This window comes from Gymnogyps californianus, chromosome 20 (genome assembly GCF_018139145.2).
Source record: "Gymnogyps californianus isolate 813 chromosome 20, ASM1813914v2, whole genome shotgun sequence".
NCBI classification, from domain to species: Eukaryota; Metazoa; Chordata; class Aves; order Accipitriformes; family Cathartidae; genus Gymnogyps; species Gymnogyps californianus.
In genome coordinates, this window is record NC_059490.1 from 9,252,605 (window position 1) to 9,276,136 (window position 23,532).

The 23,532-nt window shown below is 39.9% G+C and overlaps 1 protein-coding gene across 4 annotated transcripts in view; it reads left to right on the forward strand.

Moving 5' to 3' along the window:
- VMP1 (vacuole membrane protein 1) overlaps positions 1-23,532 on the forward strand; it is a 70,195-nt gene that overhangs the window by 7,010 nt on the left and 39,653 nt on the right. For 3 of the 4 annotated variants that reach the window (XM_050908961.1, XM_050908962.1, XM_050908963.1), the window contains 5 exons: positions 1,856-1,957; positions 4,752-4,887; positions 7,251-7,341; positions 9,549-9,659; positions 22,669-22,836. In XM_050908961.1, the coding sequence (XP_050764918.1) occupies positions 1,882-1,957; positions 4,752-4,887; positions 7,251-7,341; positions 9,549-9,659; positions 22,669-22,836 (582 nt within the window). In that variant the 5' untranslated portion in view covers positions 1,856-1,881. The other variant, XM_050908964.1, reaches the window with a different exon arrangement.

The following is a 23,532-nucleotide window of genomic DNA, read 5'->3' on the forward strand; positions in this document are numbered from 1 at the left end:
AAACACTCTACCATCTACAGGGACTTACTGTCCCCAGGAAATTAGGAGATGGCTGAACATTTGATCCTTGTAACTAGCCGGTTATCCTCAACTAAGTCCTGGTGTAACTCCACTGACTTCCAGAGTGTCGGGCTGCTATAAAACTGATCTGAGGAGAGAAGGAGGTTCACATTTCTCTGGTGTTTGACTAGCAGTTCAGAGCAAACCTTCGATTGCAAGTGACTGCAGAATGATGCTGTAGAGCTCTTACTGCAGCAGGTCAGTCCTCTGTCCTTGGCTGACTATGGAGCCCTTCAGCATTTTTCAGAAGCAAACTTTTGCAAGGCTGTTTTATTAATTTTCTTGGTGGTTTGGGTATTCTGGGGCCCAAGTTTCAATGAATAAAAACTGTAACATGCAAGAAATTAGTTTCTGCCAGCTTGTTTAACTAGACAGTTTTCTATTTCTGCGCATTTCAGGAAGGAGGTGTTGGAGGAAGGACTCCTTCCTAAGACCTTGATGCTTTTGACTATTGGGTTTTAAGTAAAACCCCTTAAATAATCACATTCTAGCCAGCAATTTTATCTGTATTACAAGTAATGCACAGTGCTTGTACCTGTTTAGAAGAACATTTGTCTAAAACTGACTTGTGAAACCCTGGAAATATTAAACAAATACAGTATCTGAAATCTTTTAACATTTTATTAAAAAAATTGACAAAATTATTGCAGTCTGAATCAAAGGGGTGATCTCACTCCTGTTTACCAAACCTGAGTTGCTGCTTGGCTCTTAAGCCTAACATAAATCAAAGAGGAAGTATTTTTTCTGTAAAACTTTAATTTCCTCCACTAGACAGTTTTATATAACTGCCATTTTAATATTGCACTACTCTTCTTTCAACAAAAGCAGCATATCAAAACCTGTAAATCATGTTTGCTTACAGGGAGAAATGCAATGCAAATAAGATGCTTTAGCTTTGTGGGACTCTCTTTCTCAAAATAAAATTCCAGAAACTGTTTTAAGATTCAAGAGAGGATTTTTAAAGCAAGGAGTCTGACTGGCTACTTTCTTTGTGTTTGATTGTATAAGAATTGCCAGCTGCTCAGGTTTGGGGGGTTTTTTTTAAGGGAAAAAAAAAAAAAAGAAGAAGCTCTTGCAACATTCTGGTTTATGCTGGCTTCCAATTATTGCACTATTTACTCTCCTGGATAAGGAAGACCACAGCTGTTCTTTTGGGCTTTTTAAGGCTGATCTCACTAGAGAGAGGCTAAACTAGCAGACAGAATGTATACTTTTCAAAAAAGCTTTCCATCAGGGACCTCTTGTCCATTGAAGAGTTTACCTTTTCTGGTTTAGACATATTAGACTGTGTGAAACGGGAGATGCGGTTCTGTATCTTAGTTACTATATCGAGGGCTGTTTTTTTAGGCTGTGAGGTTTTTGAGGTCTGCTTGCATGCTAACTACCTGGAAGCTTAGTGCCAGAATAGATGCTTTCTAATGTGAGAATCAAATCTTAAGCGCCTCTCTCTCAGGATTGAACTGAGGTTTGTATGAAGCTCTACTGCTTCTGGAGCCCAAACAGTGGGCTGATTAGTAGAAGGGATTGTTTAACAAGCTTTTGTTCGGTTGTTAGAAGTGAGGGAGTTTTGTCATTTAAGTGAAAAATTTAGATTTATGTAGGTGGAAATGTTTTAATCTTTGTCATTGTGGGAATTGAATCACTTTCTCCTTTTTAATGGTGTAATGCAGGATAACTGTGATTTGGATTTGGAGAACTGCTGGATGTTTGCCTGTATCCTTTGACTATGGAGTAAATGGAGTCTTCATAACCAGAAATGAAGACATTATGCTTTTTGGTTTTGTTCTCCTATTAGATCCCCATACGTGACTGATCTATGAAATGGCAGAGAATGGAACAGATTGTGACCAGAGACGCATAGGAATGATCAAAGAACAGCACAATGGAAACTTTACAGGTAGGTGGAAAATGACTTAATGTTCTCAGCTGGTCAGCTTGGTGTGTAAAATGGCCAGCACAATACTCAGAAGGATTTATGTTGGTGCACTTTATGCCCAGATAATGCAAAGGGCCTCAGTGCATGAATCCATCTTGGAAACTTCAGTCATCTCTAAATCAGAAGTCTAGAGGATTTATGTATTGTAAAGCCACAGAACAGTTTTATGCTGTGTATTTCCATTCAATTTTCTCTTATACTCTTTTCTCCTTCCAGAGTTCTTATTCTGTAGTTCATATGCATGTGAGCCCTGTAAAGCTGACTTGAGTACCAACAGGGGCTGCAACAGGACTGAGCTAAAAAGCTAAACTATGTTGGCAAATATGTGGCTGTAGAAGTCAGGCTATACAGCCCCACCCTTTGGCACTGAAAAGTTAGTACTTGGTAATAAAAATGTGTTTTACTCTGGAAGAAATCCAGTTATTAGTCTCCCAGTTTCTAGCTTTTCTGTTGACATTTAACTTCACTATAATTTAGAATCACAGAATGGTTTGGGTTGGAAGGGACCTTAAAGATCATCCAGTTCCAACCCCGCTGCCATGGGCAGGGACACCTTCCACTAGACCAGGTTGCTCAAAGCCCCATCCAGCCTGGCCTTGAACGCTTCCAGGGATGGGGCATCCACAACTTCTCTGGGCAACCTGTGCCAGTGCCTCACCACCCTCACAGTGAAGAACTGCTTCCTTACATCTAATCTAAATCTACCCTCTAGCAGTTTAAAGCCATTACCCCTTGTCCTATCACTACAGGCCCTTGTAAAAAGTCCCTCTCCGGCTTTCTCGTAGGCCCCCTTTAGGTACTGGAAGGCTGCTATAAGGTTGCTCTGGAGCCTTCTCTTCTCCAGGCTGAACAACCCCAACTCTCTCAGCCTGTCTTCATAGGAGAGGTGCTCCAGCCCTCTGATCATCTTTGTGACCCTCCTCTGGACTCGCTCCAACAATTTATCAGTTTCAATGATAAATTACTAACAAAACAGTTAACTACTTCATCTCCTGCCTCGCCTCTGTTTTTCCTACTGGTATGTCTGAAGTAGGCTTGCGTTACTGTTCAGGACTCATGAAAAATAACCTGAGAACGTTTCATGAAGAGCCTTGTGTCACTGCATTATCTGTGCTGTGTAGTATAGCATAGAAATGATAATCATCTTAGTTTGTTTCCTGTCAGCTTTGAATGTGCCAGTTCCATAATTAAGTTTTGTAACCAAGTGATTTCTCAAGTTGTATGCAGTCTTACACCATTGTCTTTTGTGACCTTTACTAAAAACAAGGTCATAAAAAAAAAAGGTTGAAGCATTTTTATTAGATGTATTAAATGAAAAAATAGAGAATAGAAATTCATGAAGCAATGAATGCGGCAAAATTTGAAGAGGAACTGTATGTGTGTATGTATGGAACAAATCAAAGCCTTTTACTTAAAGGCTTAAATCATTCTGTAACTCTGAGGGAATGTGGACGTTATCCAGTATTTGCTATTGTAGGATTTCTGTTAGTTCATGTAAAGCAACTGATGCTTACAGCTAAAGAATACAAAATTAAATGGGCTATGTGACTAATGAGGTATGCGATTTCTATGTAAATATTAGCATCTGATAAGGCAGCATGTTTCAATTACTGGAATAAGACTGAAATAATACATCTTGGGTTACAATATGCTGAGGATTCAGATTAGATTAATATTTTAAATGCAACAGCTTTTTACAGATTTAAAATTTATGAATATTATTGCAATGCTTTAAATGTATGCAAAACAGAATACATATGTTTTGACTTTCTGTAGTAAGTGATGTTTAAACAAGTTTGGTGTCTTTGGATACAAGAGTTATTTTTGTGTATTTTTTCCATTGTTTAGTGGTATTATTTTTTTCTCTTATTTCAGAATTCATTTTCTTTAAAAGTTTAAAAATTATTACCGCTCATTAGCTTGACAACTTTTGAACAAGCCATTCTCATCCAAAAAATAGCTCAGGTTTTTATTAATCCTGACTGTATCGTAAGCGCAAAATAACACATTGATTAGAAGAACCTTTCTTCTATACTTGTATGGTAGTGTACGGTGACTGGTGTTCCAGTAGTGTTGAGCACTGCACTATAACCAAATCCCTGCAGTTAAAAGCAACCAAATGTATAGTGTCAGTCCAGCGAAGGACTGCGATATAAAAGCAGGTCCTTTTCGTGGGAGCACTTCCTGTCTGCTGGGCTCATTTTGGAGAAGCTAAGCAGCGTGGCAAGGCTTACCAGAGCCTGAGGATCCTGACTGGGAGGATAGATGCTATTATCCAGTTACACGGTGACTGAAGTGTATAAAGAGCACATGTAATTCAATCTAGTTCGATTGGAGAAGTCTGAGAATAGCTTTGGAAGAGAACCAAATTCAAAAGTTCAAAGTGAAATGTGGTCTTTGTAGTGGGTGATAGAGTATACCTAATGTGTTAGCTGATTTGTAGCTAGTAGTGCAGTACCTTACATCGAGGCTAATAGATAGGCCTGACTTTTTGCATCCTGGGCCAGTTAGATTCTTGAATGGTTGTCAGCTACATGGAGGAAAGAAGCCACCTTATTTCCTTTGCTGGAGGCCACCTGATTTCTGATGCACTTGGAGCAAATGCTTTGTGATGAGTAGAAAAGGTGACTGGGAGCTCACATTAACTTCCTAACAAAGCAAAAAAAAAAAAAAAAAGAATCGGTGTACTTTTGGGTAGGGTAGAATCTGAACTGTCAGCCTGTGCTTTTACATTTCTGTTGCTTCTCATTTGCAGATTCCTCTTTGTTGAGTGAACGGAAGCGAAGAGACCGAGAAGAGAGGTTGAATATTGTACTGTGGAGACAACCGCTTGTTACCTTGCAGTATTTTTTCCTGGAAACTCTAATAAACTTGAAGGAATGGACCATAAAGTAAAGATCATTTCTTTAACTTCTACTAAGCGTTCTGGGGAAACCCATGCTCTGATTCAGTAGGTCATTCTGACATCTCACTTTCCCTGATGATTCACAACTTTAAAATTCTTCTTTCAGAAAACACATTTATTTTTTTATATTTTTTATGTTTTGTCAGTGGAAGAAAATTGCAAACTTCCTTTCTGAAGAGTTGAATATTCCAATTTGAAGGAGTGGGACAGTGTTTAGGGATCCTTAAGGCAAGATATATTGTACTTATGACTGCAGTGTTAAGTACTGATCTATTAATGTATGTGTTAGTATTGCTGAATGAACTTCATATAGCTCAGCTAGGGCAAGGTTCAGGATTACGTGGAACTTGCAGTGATGTTTATGATGCTGCAAAGAGGACTTTGCTTCTAAGCTACGTGGTTCCTTTCACAGCAGGAAATGATTTATTAAAGCACTTTCCCGAAGCATTATTTACACACTGGATAAAATGGGCTTTTATTCCAGTTAGAAAATTTACGAGTAGCAGTCCTAACATCCCCTACTAATGCTGAAGGTGTTAAGACACATAAGTATTTCTTAACGCACTAGGCTTGAGAGAGTTTGGAGTGCCAAAAGGCAAACATGAGTAAAATTGGCAACTGAAAAAGCCAAGAGTAGCAGCCATCCTAGTGCTTGTGTTGGTAACTGGAATCTCTTGTGTTTGGATTTGAGTTTACAATCATTTTCCCAGTCAGAAGATAGGATCTAGTATCACCTTGGGTGATCCTAGCTGTTGGACTGCTCCTTTGCAGAGTGAGCCGAGACTGGTGATAATGGGCTGTGTTTATTGACCCTTCTGGGCTAGGTTCGAGGTGCTGACACATAAGATCCACTGAGAGAAACTTCTGTTTTCCATTTTGATCTTCTGAAATGATTTGTATGAAAAATACCAGGTTTACATAGTGTAGTAGTCTTAATCCCCTTTTACTGCTCTGCCCCCCCCCCCCCCCCAAAATCTAACCCCCAAACCTACTTATTTTACTATGTGTATTCTTTCAGCTATCATTGGGAATTGTTTCTTTGAGAACTGTTTTATGGGGTCTTACGTTACCCATTTCTGACAACCTCCAAGCATTTATTTAAGCCCAGCAGAAATAACATTTGAGGTCTTATTTGAAGCTGACTATTACCTGGCTTCCTAGACATCAAATTCTGTTACAGATAGCACTCGCATCCTCTGTTGTGCAGCACATTTATGTTGTCTAGCACTAACATGACAATATCTTTACAGAAAATAACACTGACTATTATAAGCTATTAAGTTGAGACCTCAAATTGACTTTTAATGATCTCCTGTGTTCCACTTTAGTAAATTGTGATTTAAATGATGACAATCACTTGAAAATCCAATTGTCATACTAATATAAGCAGCACAAATTATTTTAAAATTAAAGGAAAGCTAGAGTGACTTTTTTCAGCTTGCTTAATATGAAACATTTGTGACTGTTTTCCTGTATTATAGGTCTCATATTTCTATCTTTTTCTGTCTGTCTAAATAGATAAGTTTTGTTCATAGTTTGCTATTTCATGTCTGAGATTTTTAAGTGATGCTAGCACTTGCTTTTTTGTATCATTAGGTGACAGTATAATAGTGTTTCCCAGAAAATAATAAATGTATTTGCTAATCTACTGTGTGTGGCCACATACACATCAAGCAGAATGTGTATGTAAAACTAAACAGGCACAAAAGTAATTGGCTATCAAATTACATAGGAAAACACTTTTCTCCCCTTACTGTAGTAGCTTTGTAACGCTTCATAATTAGCTAAAATGTATTTTTTAAACTTAGAGCTGTTGCAAGGGATATTCATTTCAATAGATCAGGGGAACCAAAATAATGTAAAGATTTGTTCCTCTTACTGTCACTGTGGTTCTACCCACCAGCACACAGTTTGAAATTAGCACTTCTGTATTCCACCCACAGCTCATCCCTTGCCCAGGGCCAGCGCAGTGCCTGCTTTGCACTTTGCTTAACCGTGGATGTTGTCGATGGCCCTGTGTTTGAGACTGTCTTGGCTGCAGAAGCTGAATATTTGTTTTCAGATGGTGTTTGTTTTCAGACAGTTACTTTGTTTTTCTTTATTTAAAAAAAAAAAATATGCATGGCTGAACTTTGATCTCACTTGACAGTGAAGTAGAGTTTTTTCTGTAAAGAATGAAGGCTCCCCACATATTTTCTGGGGAGGTTTATGCTTTTATAATAGCAAACTTTTCAGCTGCCATTGTCCCTGCTGACTACATCCACGCAGACCCAGTCTACAGGGATAACTGAGTTACTTTGAAATGCATGCTAAATTATGAAAAACCCTAATTGCCATTTGTCTTTTAAGATTGTGGCATCGGCGAAGTATCTTGGTGTCTTTTTTACTGATGCTTGCAGTGCTTACAGCTACGTATTACATTGAAGGAACACATCAACAGGTATGAGGTTTTCAAGTTACTTTTCTTAGTGACTAATACTTCCTGTCCCTGTGCTGAAGTAGCTGTACTGGGAATTGAATGGGGTCTTCCTGAAATTGTCACGTATCTTTTGAACTCCTACTCGCTCAGGATATTTGGTTCTCATGTCATGACTCCTTTCTGTTGTGTGTGGATGAGTTGCGTTTTAGAGATGGGGAACGATCAGCTGTATCGTTTGATCTATTCTGTTGCATCTGTAGGTGTTCCACTTCTCATCCGTTCCTGAATAAGCACACCTCCAGTGCTGCAGCACTCCTTCACATCTGCTGTTAACAAGCTTTTAATAGTGGTGCGAGCTCTTGAGATATAATGTTAAACTGAGTCACGATAGAACTTTGTGGTTCCCGAGAAAGGTTTCTTCTGCTTCTATGGAAGGGTCTCCTGACCAGCTACAATAGGCATATATCTAGACATAAAATGGTTTCATGGTTCAAATCTGGTTCTGTGATGCTTCTTGTACCCCCATTGTTTTCAGATGGTTGTTTAAAAACTTTTTTATGCTTTGGTGTACGTGAAGACTGATGCTTTGGCATCACTTGAAGCGTAAGCCATCGCTTAAGCATAAGGTGATGGTGTTGTCTACACCTTTCCCCTCCCCATTTCTCTTTGAGTTTCAGATTTTCCCTGAGGGCAGACAGCCCTTTTAAACCCTGCAGAGCATTTCCTTGTGCAACTGAATCATCTTACCGCTCTGACTCTGAAATCAGCAGGTTCCCAGTTTCAGAGAACTTGCTTACATCCATACTGCTATGGTGTGTCACTGGCTGCCTGAGGGACATGCAGGTCTGGAACAGGAGTCCTGGCTTCCCAGGACGGGTCTTGTAATGCAGTGAAATGAGTTGCTTCAGCTCATCGCGTTCTTGCTCACTCAATCCCACGCTTGAGACCTAAGCACTTACACGCAGAGCAAGTTGGTAGATGGTAAATTGGTGGCCTGTTCCTGATGGACAAATACTTGCTTCATTAAAAACTGCCCTGGTTGGTGGCCTTGTCAGCATGAAGGCCGGAGCTTGATGTGCTCAACATTTGCTGCTAGATGGCTCTTGCAAACTGGCGTGGAGGCGCGTGGCCCCTGAGCTGGCTGCTGGGCCTCCGCTGCGCCAAGGCTTGGCAGAGCAGTGCTGTTCAAGGTTTCCTTGAGCCTGCTGGGAACAAACCTGTGCCTCTGGGACTGGCGAGGGGAGTGTGACCTGCAGGGTCCAGGCAGCGCTTGGAGCTCTCCGTTATGGGTGGTCTCAGTCACGTGTGCCAGCAGGTATCTGTCCATCCCCCTTCCTCCAGAGCTCCTTCCCTGAAGTCCCTGTCCTGCTAGTGCCTCTACCTAGCTCTGTGTACCATCTACGTATACGTGAAGATGAGCCACTTTTTTTCAAAAGCGTACTCAAAATAGCAAAGTATCCTTGTGGTTTTCACTTGCTGTTTTCAGGACCTTTTTACGCCCTGGCAGGTTGCAGCCTGGTTAAGACTGGTAAACTTCATCTTGGTGCTGTTGGTCCATGGATGGTATAAAATGGCACCTCTTCTTGGGGCTGTGGTACAGACAAGTTGATGACCTGGCTCATCCTCTTAGTATTGCTCTCGTGGCAGTGAAGGGAGATGCTGGCTTTCTGTTTCTCCAGTGTACCCAGCTGGACTCTTTATGTCCAGAATTTGCTGTGACCTTCTCATATCCCCTCATTTATGTGTGCAACACACAACCAACATTTTAATCTTTTCTTAAAAGTAACAAACCTGGTTACTCACTGGTCCAAGATAAAACATTCAACAGACTAACTGAGAGTGCAGCTAATTCTATTCCTTTATTTAATCTGTTCAGGCAATTCCCTGAGCTGTCTGGACTCCAGTAGACACTGTCTGGGGCTTGCTGCTCACTGCTCACGCCTAGTATGCCTGTTCTGGATTTCAACCCCCTACTATTGAACCTGAATTTTTCATCTGTCCCCTTGGAAACTTGCTGATTCTAAGGCGTGTGGGCTTTTCTTTTGAAAGTGTGCTATTTTCTGTACATGTCTGTGCTGTAATAAATTGCAAATAGAAGTATCTAGGATTCTATTTCAGTTGTTGTAATCCAGATAACTATCTGCGTTAGTTTGTAGCTTTAAATTTCTCCCCAAGGAGATATCACCATTCTTGGTTTTTTTTTTTCTCTTTTGTGACTTCTTTTTCAGTATGTGCGGTATATGGAGAAAAAGTTCTTCTGGTGTGCCTACTGGGTAGGATTAGGCATTCTGTCCTCTGTTGGACTTGGAACAGGTCTCCACACCTTTCTGCTCTATTTGGTAAGGATATTCCCATACCGTGTTCTTTCTGAGTCGAGTATTTTGATTGTTGCATATTTTTAAATATGTGAATAAAGAATATTCCGTAAGTCCTAAACGTTAAGTATTTCTGAAGGACAAGAAATACTTAGTGTAATGCTTCTGGGCTCTAGTGAATGCTATTCATATTCTATACTGTATAACCTTGTTTTGTAGTTTGTATGCTATATGTTTGTTGAACTGTAGATATTAGCCTGCTGTTAATCCTCACTTTGAAACAATGAGTCAACATCTGCAAGCTCTATCCTCTAATTTTTCTAATTTAAATGAAACATTTTCTAGTGTGTGCAGCTCAAATGTTTCCATTTAAAATTTTTCAGCATGCTCCTTTTTAGTAGCTTAAAATGATCATTTTTCTAGCTGAAACCTCTGAAATAGGCAGCTATTTTAAAGTTCAGTCTGTATTAATTTTGCTTTGAAAATAATAGCAAGAAAAATGTTTGTCTACAAAGATAAAATAATATCTGTTCTGAAAATTCATATGATGTTGTTTATCTCAACTTAGCTAGGAAAGTTAGGGAAATGTTTGGGTGTGTTTTGCTTTGGGCCATTGGATTAGTTCCTTGTTTATGAAACCACTGTCCTGTATTTAAGAAAAGGATTTGTGGCCACAAAATAATTAAAACCAGTTTATGCAACAAATGTCATCTTGTATTTGGAACAATTACAGATGTTTACTTTCAGAACTGCTTTAATCATTAACAATAACACAGAAAACACTACAAGAAACAAGAAACTCGTGCTTTTCCACACAGCGGGGCAATGCCTGTTAGATCGAATGGCATCTGTATGGGCTACATTTGCAGTAGTCTTAGACATACTCTTAGTGTAGGTTCTCTCCTAAAGACTGTGGAGGCAGAAAGTACAGGAGAAAGGAAACTATTGCGAAACAGAAACAAGTTTAGGCATGCATAGCCTTCTAGACAAAAACATTGCTGTCTAAATGATTGGAAATGGAAATTCAGTAAAGCTGATGAACACAGTGTCTAAACATTTTTATGTAACACTGGATAGTGCTTAGCAGTGAATTGACAATGTACAGATCTTTCTGACTTGCAGAGACGATGCTGTTAATAGCTCAGGGACAGTAAAACACATGGGCTGGACAGAGGGAGAATCAATCGAAATCGTCAGTCCCGAATTGAGGTGCTCTGCCTCGCTGGAGAGGCAAACCAGCAAGGAGTGATGCATGAGGTAGAGGCAAGCTCACAAACTCAGCTCACATTGGGTTCTCTGCCAGCCTACGGTGGGAGTGAAAATGCAGCAGGGTGGCATCACCAGCTATTCAGCAGGACAGAGAGAGGAAGGGAAAGGAAAGCAATTCCAAGTTTGCTGCAGAAATCAGTTGGTCGTGATTTAAATCAGCAAGTAGGAAACAGTTTAAATGATAGATTTTAATCTTGTTCTGCTTTTTTTATATTTTCTTAGGCTATCAACCAGTGATAGTCAACTTAAGATTTCCTATAACCAAAGATTTCATGTATTTTTAGACATCCTCTTTGAAGCAGTTTGGAGAGCTTATCATGCAGTTCCTATTCTTTATTTTTACACGTTAGAAATCATGTAAATAAGAAACATTATCCACCATTTCTAAACTGTATTTGAAAGTGGGTAGCGTTTCTTTGCTGTACATTGATCTGACACAAGGCAGCAAGAGTGCTGTCACTTTATACCCTAGGCCACTCCAAGATGATTTTGTCACATAAAGAAGTCTTCATAAGACAGCACCACTTCGGTTTTCCTCTAAGAAGGTGGAATGAATTGACCTTTCTTTTACTGTGTATTTAAAAATCCAGATGTTTAGTTCTAAATTACTTTAATAGAAAACAAATTAAATTTCATAACATATCACTTAAGTTTTCCTGTGGGGCATGTGAACCTAGTGGACATATTTAGGCCATGACCTGAGCTGACATTAAAGTACTGTAGATACAAAATATAACTTCTCTGTTGGCTTATCAATATAATTTATGGTGGGTGTATAGGAGGTGAACAGCCTTCCAAAGATTACAAGGAGATGCATCACCTAGGAAAAGAAACCTAGTTCAATATTGTTAGCGACGGTATTTATTTGGAACGTGAGAGGCAGGGTTTCACATAACTTTGTTAGGGGAAAAAACCAGACAAAATTGATTGCACTGAATAATTAGAAGGTGGTTATAGAATAAAATGTAATAAAACTATACCATCAACATCTAATGTGTAACAATACAGGAGAAATACTTGTTTGCTTTCAATATGTAAGGCAGATAAGCATGTTTCTATTACACTGAGGGAATAGTCAGCGTAGGAAGAAAGAGAAGCAAAGAGTCGTTTTTCCTCTCTCCTCCTGTGCAAGCTTTAGTGGTTAGCGTGGACTGGAAATTTAGGGCGACGGCACTTTCTGGGCGCTGAAGGCCGCTCTGAGCGCGGCCGGGTTCCTGCCGGGTGGCAGGTACGGGGCTTGTAGCCGCTAGATGGCACTGGGAGCGTAACAACGGGCGCGGATGGCCCTACGGGCCTGTTGCCATTTTAAGTACCTGAACTTACGGTTAATATTCTTGTCGGTACAGCTGCATCAGCAATATCTAGATGTAAGCCGCTGTCAGTGTAGTAATGCACTCCTTAATAGCGCCTCAGTGTGAGTCTACGCTTTGTGTGAAAGGGAGCACTAACTTAAGACTGCTGGTACAACTTTTAAGGGTAAATTATTTCAGAATAGTATTCTGGATTTAACCCATCTGGAAACAATGCAATTAGAAGCTCCAGCTTTCAAAAGGAGGGGTTTTAATCTAACTTGCTTTGTTAGTTGTGCAGCAGTTGCCTCTAAAAGTAGAAATATAATAGGTAAAGCAGGGAACTCGCTATATTAACTTTTACATTACTGTATATCTACTTCTCATGTTCCATATACTTTGATTGCGTTTCTTCATTATGATAAAACTTATTCTTCTATCGATTCAAAGAAATGAAAAGTTACAAAGCAAAAAATCCTCTTCTGCTTTATTGCCTGGATTTGCTGGTGATAGAGAACAGACTCAGTAAGTGTTTTAAAATTGCTTATAATTAATTGCTCGTTTTAAATCTGTATGTACAGTGAGATTGTTGGGAATGCAATTACATGCTTAGAGAACAATGCTCTTGGGCCCACCCATGTGCTGCTGAGCTCTTGTTGATGCTTGCAGTATTATCTCTGCCATTAAGGGCCAACGGATCGGAATTGATGGCATGTAGGCACCTGTTCAGGCAGTGCGCCTGAACTTCTTCAGCTGTGACACAGGTGCATCTTTTTTAAACATTGCCCTCCATTTACTGCGTGCCACTATTTTCGTATCAAACTGTTCATAAGCACAGCCTGTTAGCTGTGCAAATCATCGAGGTAGTTATGCAATAGATGCAGTATATGAATGACTCTGGATGTTTGCTTTCCCTGGCCTGGTTAGCTGTTTTTCCAGTGTTGAAAACTTGTCATTCGTCTGGATTCTTCAGAGCATCTCTCATCAGCCGCTTTTTGGAGCAGCACGAATTCAAGTGCCAGGAGAGATCCTGGGGTTAACTGAGAAGAGATTACTTGGAAACAGTTTGCTTAAAGTAGATTTTACAGTCTAAAGCAGTCTCGGCTTGGGGGGGATGTTACTGCCCCTGGTTAATATCGGTTCACATCTGATTTGGATTTTGTTGGTCAGCAGAATATTCTTGCTGTGTACATCTTGGTGTAGGAGGGAGAGGTCAATTTTGTTAGTTTGATAATAGGCTTTTCTTTGCTATTGGTGTGATTCAAGAACTTTCTGTATGTTATAAAGGGTCTGAACATTGTCTGCTGTATTGGTTCCTAGTTTAATGCTGCTTCCTTAGTTGTAGCCAGCACTAAATGTAAAATTTGACATGGCTTTTTGGGAAACAATTCACGTGCTGCAAATTGGCACTGAGCTAAGGGCTGGCACAGAGCAGATCTTCAATGCAGAAATAGGGAAGCAGGCCACTCTTCCAAGAATCCTTTTTATTCTGACACTTTCAAAACAAGTCTGCTGGCTTATTTTCCCAAAGTCCATTAAAGGTTTTTCACAGTTCTTTAAAAACAACACTTTAAAAATAGTAATCATGATGTGGTTCTGTAGGAAATAAAACTATTATGATTAACGACTGTAAATACTGTTTTTAGCAGCACACAGCTTTTTTTTCTTAGTCCTGAGATGTTTTCTCTTCTATTGGTGGTATATTAAAATATAAATGGCATGAATCACCTAATTACCAAAAGAAGATGACTGAGGGTAACTCGTCAGGAATTTCTTGCGTTTGTACATCTTGGAGAGGTCTGTTTGCTGCCGCAAAATGAAATGAATGAGCTGCCGGTGGGCAGCAGGCTCCGGCGGAGCGGGGGACGCTAGGTGGAGTGCTTGGTTGGGACCGCGCCGCCATTGCCATCTTCACGCAACGCTCTGCCTCGTGATTTCGTTTCAGTTCAGCTCTGGCGAATGGATTGCAAAAGATGCGGCCGAGGCAAACAAAATCAGCTTAGAATTAATGCCTATCAAAAAGCCTTGCGCGAGAAGCGGGTGATAAATGTCCCTTCTGTGTATGGTCTGTTCTAATCTGTAATGGTGGGAGATGAATGGAAGCAAATTCCTTACAGGTCAGAAGTGCAGAGCGAGCTTTGGCTGTTTGCATTTGTTTGTGTTTTTGTTTCTTAAATATGGATCTCTGCTTGCTTGCTGATAGAGCCAAGTGGAGCAACTGCTGAAAAGGTTTTCACTGGTGGCCGGGTTGTGGACTAGCACAAACAGGAAACGTGAGGTACAATAGGAATGTTTTGTGTGCGGAGGTCACACAAGAGTTCGAATTTTTTCAGAACTGTAATATGTGAGTTTGTCACTTAATTCTTACTGGGGTGTTCTGTAGCAGAGTGGAAGGGAGCATGGCAATAATTTCAGGCCATGAAGAGGAACAGAAAACTGCCTTTAAAGAGAAGTGAATTGGAAAGACGGTGTCCTTATTGACAGTGCTGGCTTTAGAGAGCTGGTTTGAGTTTATTTGGGCTTGAGGGTTCAACGTCTCGCTTTTGTTCTGAATGGGTACCAGGATTTGGCTTTGGCGAGGGGTCACATTCTGGCCTCCTGAAAGTGTGATAGTTTGCAGCTGAAATGAGTTGTGGTTTGGCCCTATCTGAACTGGTTTAGGTTAGAATCTGAAGATTTAAAATCCAGATACCTTGTGCAATAATGAGCCCATGAGCTTTAAAAAAAAAAAAGTTGTTGATGTAAATAATAAAAAAAAAAAAAAAGCCCAAGGGGAAAAAAAAAAAGAAAAAACACAGATAAACCCCCACTTTTCCTGCCAGGACTACTGAAAACTTTTTAAAATCAAACTTGATTCCTTTTAGTTATCTGGTTCCAGGAGCTGAGCTTGTAAGGAGACTCATGATAAAATTACTAGAGTGGTTCTGAAAAGAAAAGCTTCCAAAACAGGGCTTACTCCACTTTTATGAAGTAGACAGAATAATTTGGAAATCCACAGAACTTACTCTCATCTTTTTCTCCATTTATTTACTTGTGACTTTAATACAGGAGTATTTTCATAGTGATTTTCAGCTTCAGGAGAAGTTTTGCTCTTTCCATGTGGATCGTTCAAAACTAGTGTGAGTAACCCAGAAAACTATGGGTTCTGTGTGTAAAGGAAAAAGTGAGAAACAAAAGCTGAACTGCCTCAGCCAGGTGGGAGGGCGCAGCAGTGCTCCCCTTCCCAGCGCTGAATTATTTTTGTTAAGTGAGGTGTTCATTTCCAGTCCATACTGTTCTTCAATTCACATGTCAACTTGCAAGCCTAAAACAAATGAAATAAAAAATGGTTCTGTCTAATATCTGTGCTCAGATTACTGCTATTGACTTGTTAAGGTAGTTGAAAGAAAAATACGTGGTGGGTGCAGAAGACAGAAATTAATTCCAAAATAAGTGGAAATGGATCCTGTTTGTGTGAGGCTTGTTTGTGACTCTTCTTACTCTCTCATTTGTTTCCTTCATGCCTTTAAACCTACTTCCTCCAGCTGTCCTAAGCTTTCTACAATGAACTGAAACATCCTGGAATATTGAATCAACATATAACTTTAAAAAGAAATCCTTTTTGCTAACCAACTCTTGATGGGAACTCCTGCTTACAGCTCACATGGGCTCTGTTCTGCTTGAAACTGCAGCATTGATATTAATAATGCACTGATGAACTGGAAGGGTCCAATGAATTAAACTGGACCCTGCTGCCAGATTAGTTGTGTAACCTGGGTGTTTCTTAAATCTTCTGGTAGCTTGCTTGCATTTAAAAAATCTGAGATTAAAAATGGTATTTTCAAGTGGAAAAATGTTCATTTGGAGTCTTAGTCCCTCTAAGTGCACCCATTGTTGTTGTATGTGTCAGATACCAACAGATACCTGCAGAGAATAAAACCAGCGCCTCTGGTTTAGATTACGCTGTGGAAGAACGATCCCTTCCACTGCTGCCGCTCAGTCTGAGAGGTTGCGGACTGAGCCCCGAGCCCCCAGCCTGGTGCGTTAACGTGAGTTGAAACTGAGGGTGGTTTAAGTTCTGCTGGGTGCAAGCCTGGCAACTGCCAAGCAGCCGCTGCTGGTCCCGCTGGCCTGCTCCGAGGGTGGTAACCTGGGGCGTAGGGGCTGGTGGAACAGCTGGAAGCAATAACCTCCCATATCGCCCCACTGTGAGTTGCCGGACCTCATGAGTCAGAGCCCGAAGTGATGTGACTGCGAGTTCCATATATGGCCTCCAGTGCTGCTGAAAGCGGTGTACGTCAGAGTCTGGACGGTTTATCTAAAGCTGGAACTGTGGCAATAAACAGCTCATGTGAAGCGCCTCCATCTGTGCAGGATTAGCTACCTTACTTCGACTTTTCAGAAGTCCGCAAAATATTGATGTCATATTAATATTTAAGCTATATCGAGCGTCTTGGCCAGCCGTAGTGATTTGAACTTGCACCAAGCTGAGGAGTTAGTAAGATGATCGGTACACCCTTTTCTTCCTTTTGAAGGTTGATGGACTTTACCTTTTAGATGCTGATGCCTTGTTTCCGTTATCTGCTCTTGACTTCCTCATCACTGGTTCTGTGTCTCATAACTCTGCTGGGAGGTCATGTTATGCTTTCTCCTCATTTGCTCCCTTGGAGTTTCTGCTCTTTTTGGGTTTTTTTTATGCACAGCCTGAACTTTATACTTTTCATGTCACTGCTTCCTTGAACAGGCTGGAAATAATGATAACAGTGCAAGATGATCTCTAATTGGAGACGTTAAAGCCAATCATCACTACTAGTGTCAATTTGAATAGATGCTGTGATTTATTCTTCAGAAATAATAAGTGGGTGGCTAGGGAAAGGCAAGGAGAGAATGCTGACAGATTATTTTTGTCTTCTGTCAGCACCGGAGTATAAACTTGGGTTGTTCCAATTGTGCCTTTCCCTGACTTGAGTCTGTTTGCTCCTATAGAAAGTAGCGTGGGCACAGCCTTACAAAACATCTGCTTTTCATGTTAATCCTCAAAGTAGCAACGTGGCCCTGTTATGCATGCAGTGGTACCACGTGCCTGCTCCCTTGGTGGTTCTTGTTCAGTCATATGCAGAGCTTGTGGCTCAGCGTTTGGAATTTCCATCAGCTCTGTGCTGTAGGGCAAGGCTTGACTGAAGTGGGAATAGAAACTTGCTAACAGACACATGATTGTAAAATTAATAGATCGCTTGAAATGCTGTGACAGTCTGCTAAAACTAGCCCTGACCACTTGATGGATGTTTGTGTCACTTGAGGATGCTCTAGGTACGGGATCCTTCTTCATTCTGAGCCCCGTTTTACAGCCAGCACTGCATACCAGACATTATATAAAATCACGAGACATTTTAATCTTGTAACACAGACAGACAGACTAGATTGACATATTTACTAGCCACCTCCAGATCAAGCTTTTCCTTCTTAATCACAGAGCAGTTTTCTTTGTGGGTAGTTGTCCACTGCTTTTGAAGATAAAAAAGATGCTGTAACTTGGTGTTACTTTCTTGAGAGGTGTAATGACTTCATAGATAAGTATGAGATGAGTCGCAGCCCGGGGCAACGCTTGCTGGATGTTTCCCATGAGAAGCAAGCTTTTGTTTCTCCAATTTATCTTAATCAAATATAGCATGACATGTTTTCCCCCCTGTGGAAGGGCTGAGTCTTGAACCCAGTATGACAAGCAGTGTATCTATGGAGGAAAACAGATTTTTAGTGCATTAAGTTCAGCAATGAGTTCAGTGTAATATTTTTCTTGCTGGCAGACATATCACTTTTCTTTGTGAAATGTTTCTAAATTAGAGCCAGTCTAAAATTATATCTTCCCCAAAAATAAAAGGTTAAAATTAGATGTAGTTCTTCTTGTGGTCGTATCACTTCAGTAGGATGGCTGTTCTGTGAAGGGGCATGTGAGAAACCAAGGCTTGATATGGAGTTTGTTTATAGCTTTAATTGTGTTCACAGTCTAGGTGCATAGAATGATTAATAATGTGAAAACATGATTCATTTTTAATTGGGTATTCAGTCATTTTTCCTTATGGTAAAGACTTTTCTGTTGTAAGAATTATACATATCAGCATGTTTTTAAGGATTTTAACGTCTTGATTTTTTTTTTACATGTGCCTGCTGTCTCTTTCTACTTGCACTGATGAATTTCCAAGCATAATTTATAGATAAAAAGATTATACTTTCTAGAAAATTCATAATACAGCATTTAAAGTAACTTATTTCTAAGGATTAGCAGTGTCTATTCTAACTTGGGTGCCTTCAGTCACTGAGCTAAAACTTCTCTGAAGGCCTGTGAGTTCAAGAGTTCGAGGTTACCTTCTATGAGACATTAGGGTTGTGTAGATAGGGATTTCCAAACTCCCCTAAATTACTAATGCTAAAAAATAGCTTTATGTTGAGTTGATCTTGATGACCAGATCTTGTCTTGTTTGAGTTGTAAATTGTACAGATACTTCTAACAAATCGCATTCCAGCCTAACCACAGGCTCCTTCTGGTCGTCAGTAGTGGCAAGCACATGTTTCTCACCCGAGTCAGCAGAATTTTTCTCAATTTTTTTCTCTTAGCCCTTGTTAGTGTCTCCTGCAATTTAAAAGAAAAAAAAAAAATCATTGGAAGAGGGTGAGGGAAAGACAGTTGGTGTTCAGGATCTTACATGCCTTGAATTTCAGCGACTCTTCCTGGTTTGGCAAGCAGCGTGTCTACTAAATCGCCTGGGTTTAGTATTTGTTGTCTGGTATGACAGGGTTTGAAGTAGTTTTGCAAATGCCCTTTTGAAAGGTAGAGCTGCAGTTAGAGTCAAAGGGGGATATCTTGGAGGTTTTCCTAAAGTGTTGAAATAAACTGAGCTATTGCAGAGAGGCAAAACACTCTCAGTATTTACTGCAGCTCCATGCGGAGAAGGAGGAGGAAAGGGTGGAGGAGGTATTATTTGTGAAGAGGATTAAAAAATTGTATAAGAGTTAATCCTTCTGGTGCAGGGAGGAGTACAGAGAAAACATCTGAGTGTATATTGACTGGCATTTTCCAAAGGTGGCACCTAAAGCCCATTTGAAGTTGGTTCCCTGTTCCATTCAGAGTTAAACCATCACTATTGCTAAATAGAAAGCAAAATGGCACCTCTCTTATGAAACATCCAGTGGCCCTCCCACTCTTCCTCCCCCTCACCCCCATTGCAACCATGGTCCTCTTCAGCCAACCATTGTTTTGAGGTGCTTGGTAACCACGGCTTTGTGAAAGTATAATGCTCTATGTAAGCTTTCAGAGCTGAGCTAGAACAAAAGCAGATGTCAGAGATGTTGCGTGCAGCCTGCCAAGCTGTGAGACGTTGTCCGTTTGACTAGCAGGACAGCTGGGCTCCGCTGCCAGAGGAGGACGCAGGATTGTTCTGCTTTCCTTTGGCTCGCTCCGAGTTCCAGTATTCCACACTTCATCACTCTAAATGAACCATTTATACTTTATTTCTTATTCCAGTTAAAATGTGGCTTCTGTGGGTTCCATAACTCCAACTTTTTTCCATTATAGAATTGTTTACATTGCAGTGGAAGAATTATGTTCAATTGGCATGGTCTTCAGGTGGGTCGTTGGCCATTTACAGCTGCTTTGTGAAATGCCTTTTTTTCCATTGGCTACTTCTTGTAAAATTTTTCCTTTTGCAGACATTTGTTGAGACTGGGAGAGCTCTTTTAACAGGAGGCAATGTTTTGAGACCATTAAGCCATTTCAAGGATGGCAACTGTTGAGAGAAGCTGCTCATGGCAAGAAGCTCACGCAGCAGCCTCCAGTTAGGCGTTTTGTCATTGCTTGCTCTCCTGAGATTGTACGGTCTTCTTTACACGCCCTGCGTGCGGTTTGAGAAGAAATGCTGGTAATGCCATCACTGAAACCTTGCAAGGGGGTGGGGGCCTTGCTATAGTAGCGATTAAATTTGTCTCTTACTATTGTAAAACTGAAACTAACAGTCTCCCATCGCAGCTGGCTGTAGTTATACCGTAGTGTGGTATGTCTTCCAAATTTTGTGGAACCGAAAACCATACTTCTTGATTCACACACCGTATCTCACTGCCTTGGCAACGACCTTACCCTTTCTCTCAAGGGAACATAGGAAATGGTCATTTACAACTCGAGTATGGGGGGATTTCCTCCATGCAAATTTGCTAGTCAAGAGAATTTTATTGCAAATTTCTGCAGGTGAAAACCATTAATTTAAGGAAGATGGCTTGAGACCTTTTTTGTCCCAAGGTAGCTGTCAGACTGGGGAGGGGCGAGCAGGGGATGGGATTAAATTCCCTAAGTTTCGGAGTACGGTGGAGAAAGAGGTTCCCAGGTTTGCCATAAATGTACTTTACAATTTTACAAAAGTTGCAACTCTCTCTCTGCTTCTGTCCTTGGTGAGTAAAATAGAGATATGTTACTTGTTTCAATATGAAGCTGCTGGGGACAGGGATGATCTTGCTACAAGTACCAAAAAGGAGTTCATTGCCATTGGGGCCTATAGAAATGTCGATAGTATACATTTTTAGTCATTGGTTCATTCATCCATTCTTTGTTCTCCCTGCCGTATCACAATCACTCTTGTGATCCCCTCTCTTTCAGTTTTACTTGAATGAACTTTTTTTTTTTTTTTGCAAGAGAGAGTGTGCCTCATTTGTCATCTCAGCAGGCTGCATCTATGTATTCATATAATCCAAAGTATGCCAAAGCACTTTGAGTTAGTCTCCTGTAAAGTAACAAGGAATAAATAAAAGAATTTGCTTGGTATCAGAGCAGCTTATCTTTTATCCATTGCGTGCCAGAAGAATGGTTTTATTTTGAATTGTTTACATATGACAACAGTAGTCGCAGCTGTCATACAGAAAAATATAACAGTCTTTTTTTTTTTTTTCCAACATTCTTATTTCACTGCTACTAAAAATATTACAGTATCAATGTAATTGCGTAAGTGCAGTGCTCTGGTCTCTTCAGTGGGACCTGAAATGTTGGCAGGAGTGAACCCAACTAAAATCTTCTTCCCAGCAAGTCTAGAAAAAGCAGTGGAGCTTCACCTTTTGTGTGAGACCTGCTGTGGAATTTCACCCTTTAATGTGCAAATGAAGCCTGCAGGGTCCTCTGAATGTATCTCTGGCTCCTGCATTTCAAAGTGAGCTTTGGAAGCCTTGTGCAGGGGAATGACAGTGCTGAGGTCTATCACACTTTCCCTCACTATTCTGTAATAAATTTAGCTTTGATTTGGGGGGGGGGGGTATCAGGCTCCCTTGTTGGTCTAATAAAACATGACTCATTTAAAGGAAAAAATGTAGAAGAAAATTGTTGACAATATGTTTCCCAACATGACGTCGAAACTCATCAAATAATTAATAGCAGAAGTTAAGGTTTGTGTAGTTTGTTCTGCACATAAAGAAAACTTTAAAATTTATTTAAATCTGTGACTTTATGAAAAGACCTTATTTTAACTCAGTACGTTTTTGGTTGGTTTTTTTTGTTGTTTGTGTTTTTGGTTTTGTTTTTTTTTCCCCCCCTTCATCTTCCCCGGACAGTGTCTCCCTGACCTTTTGCTAAATGATTTCTTTTTTAGCTACAACATCTAGTGTTTAGGCCATAGACTATTTGAATTGCTTCTCACTTCTTTTGTATTAAAATAATGACGATTCTTTCAGGATTTTTAAGTATGTAGCAGTTCAATTCTTGAATAGATTTTTATGCTAGTTTTATTTGGAGGTCTGTCTAAAAAAATCTTTTAATGTAAGATGGAGACTAGAAGTAATTCAATTATATGGCATTTAAATAATGTTATATCAATTATATGGCAGTTAAATAATGTTTTGAATTATATTTCAAACCATTTTTAGCAAACAGCAGTAAGGTCACTTTCTTGTATCGCAGAAAAACTTACACAAATTAAGCAACTGGTTTTTGGAGAATGATCCAAAAGTTAAGAAGGTCTGCTGTAAGATGTCATAAATTCCCAGTCATTAAAAAAAAATTTAACATAGAATTTAAATGCCTCCATCCTCTAAAAGCAACAGTAGGGAAAACACCTGCTCTAATAAAGCTGTAGGCCATAAATACCTTAAGGAGAACATTTTAAAGTTTTGAAAATTTTCCTGTTTTTTAAGAAGTAAGGATTCTCATTTCTCCTTGACAACCTCATACTACTGTACAATGGCATGGCAAAAGCTGAAAGGCTCCTTGACATTTGTAGTGGATCACAAGAAGGATTTTTTAATTTTTTTTTTTTTTTGAAAGAGCATTAATAGCTCAACATTGCACTTCAGGTGGTCTAAAAAAAAAACAACCCAACATTTTACATATATATTATTATTAATGGCCAAAGTGAGAAACACTAAGTTTTAGCCTAAGCTCCTTGCATCAGGGACAAATGGGGGTTTTTAATTTTGACTTTTATTATAACTACCATAAAATGCATTTGAAATTACTTGTGTTTTTTCAGGGTCCACACATAGCATCAGTTACTCTTGCTGCATATGAATGTAACTCAGTTAATTTTCCTGAGCCTCCTTACCCGGATCAAATTATCTGCCCTGATGAGGAGACAACTGAAGGATCCATCTCTTTATGGGCTATCATCTCAAAAGTCAGGCTGGAGGCCTGCATGTGGGTAAGGTTTCGTTTATAAAACTTAAGCAATTGTAATTTATGGACTTAATTCCTGTGTCTAGCAATACACAAAAATTCCTGAATTAGCAAAATAACGATGGCTTACACTGTCAACAGTAACATGTATATTTGCAATGTGAATAGATGCCTTCCTGATCAACCTTCTAGCCCTGGATAATTTTAATGTCCTTTAAAGGGAAGTAATAGGATATTACTGGGCTATCTTTTATCACCTGCAGTGCTGACTACTTTCCTAAATGCTAGCAGAAAATGCTCATGTACTTCAAAGCTGTTGATGTAAAAGGTAAGTTTCAGAAAGGGTATCTGCATCCCAAATGATCTTGCAGCTGTCCGGTCTTACACTGCATGCAGTTAAGCAATACATAATTTCAAAAATTTGGAGCCTGTAACTTGAGTGAAGTTGCAGTTACTGATATGAAGGACTCAGGCCCTAATATCATAGCTGAAATGTTTTTCTGGGTTGCATCAGTAGATTGGATTAAATAAGAGAGTGTTGTGTTGTACATTTTTCTGTATTTTATTTCTGTTTCTCTGCCTGTTTCCATCATGGCAAACTTTTCACTTAAAACAGGAAAAGCAGGTTAGCTTTTAAGTGAATCAGGATCTTAGGAAACGCTGTCATTGGAACTTCCTTTCTGTTTTTCCTTTTTTTCCCTCTGCAGCTTTTTATAGAAAT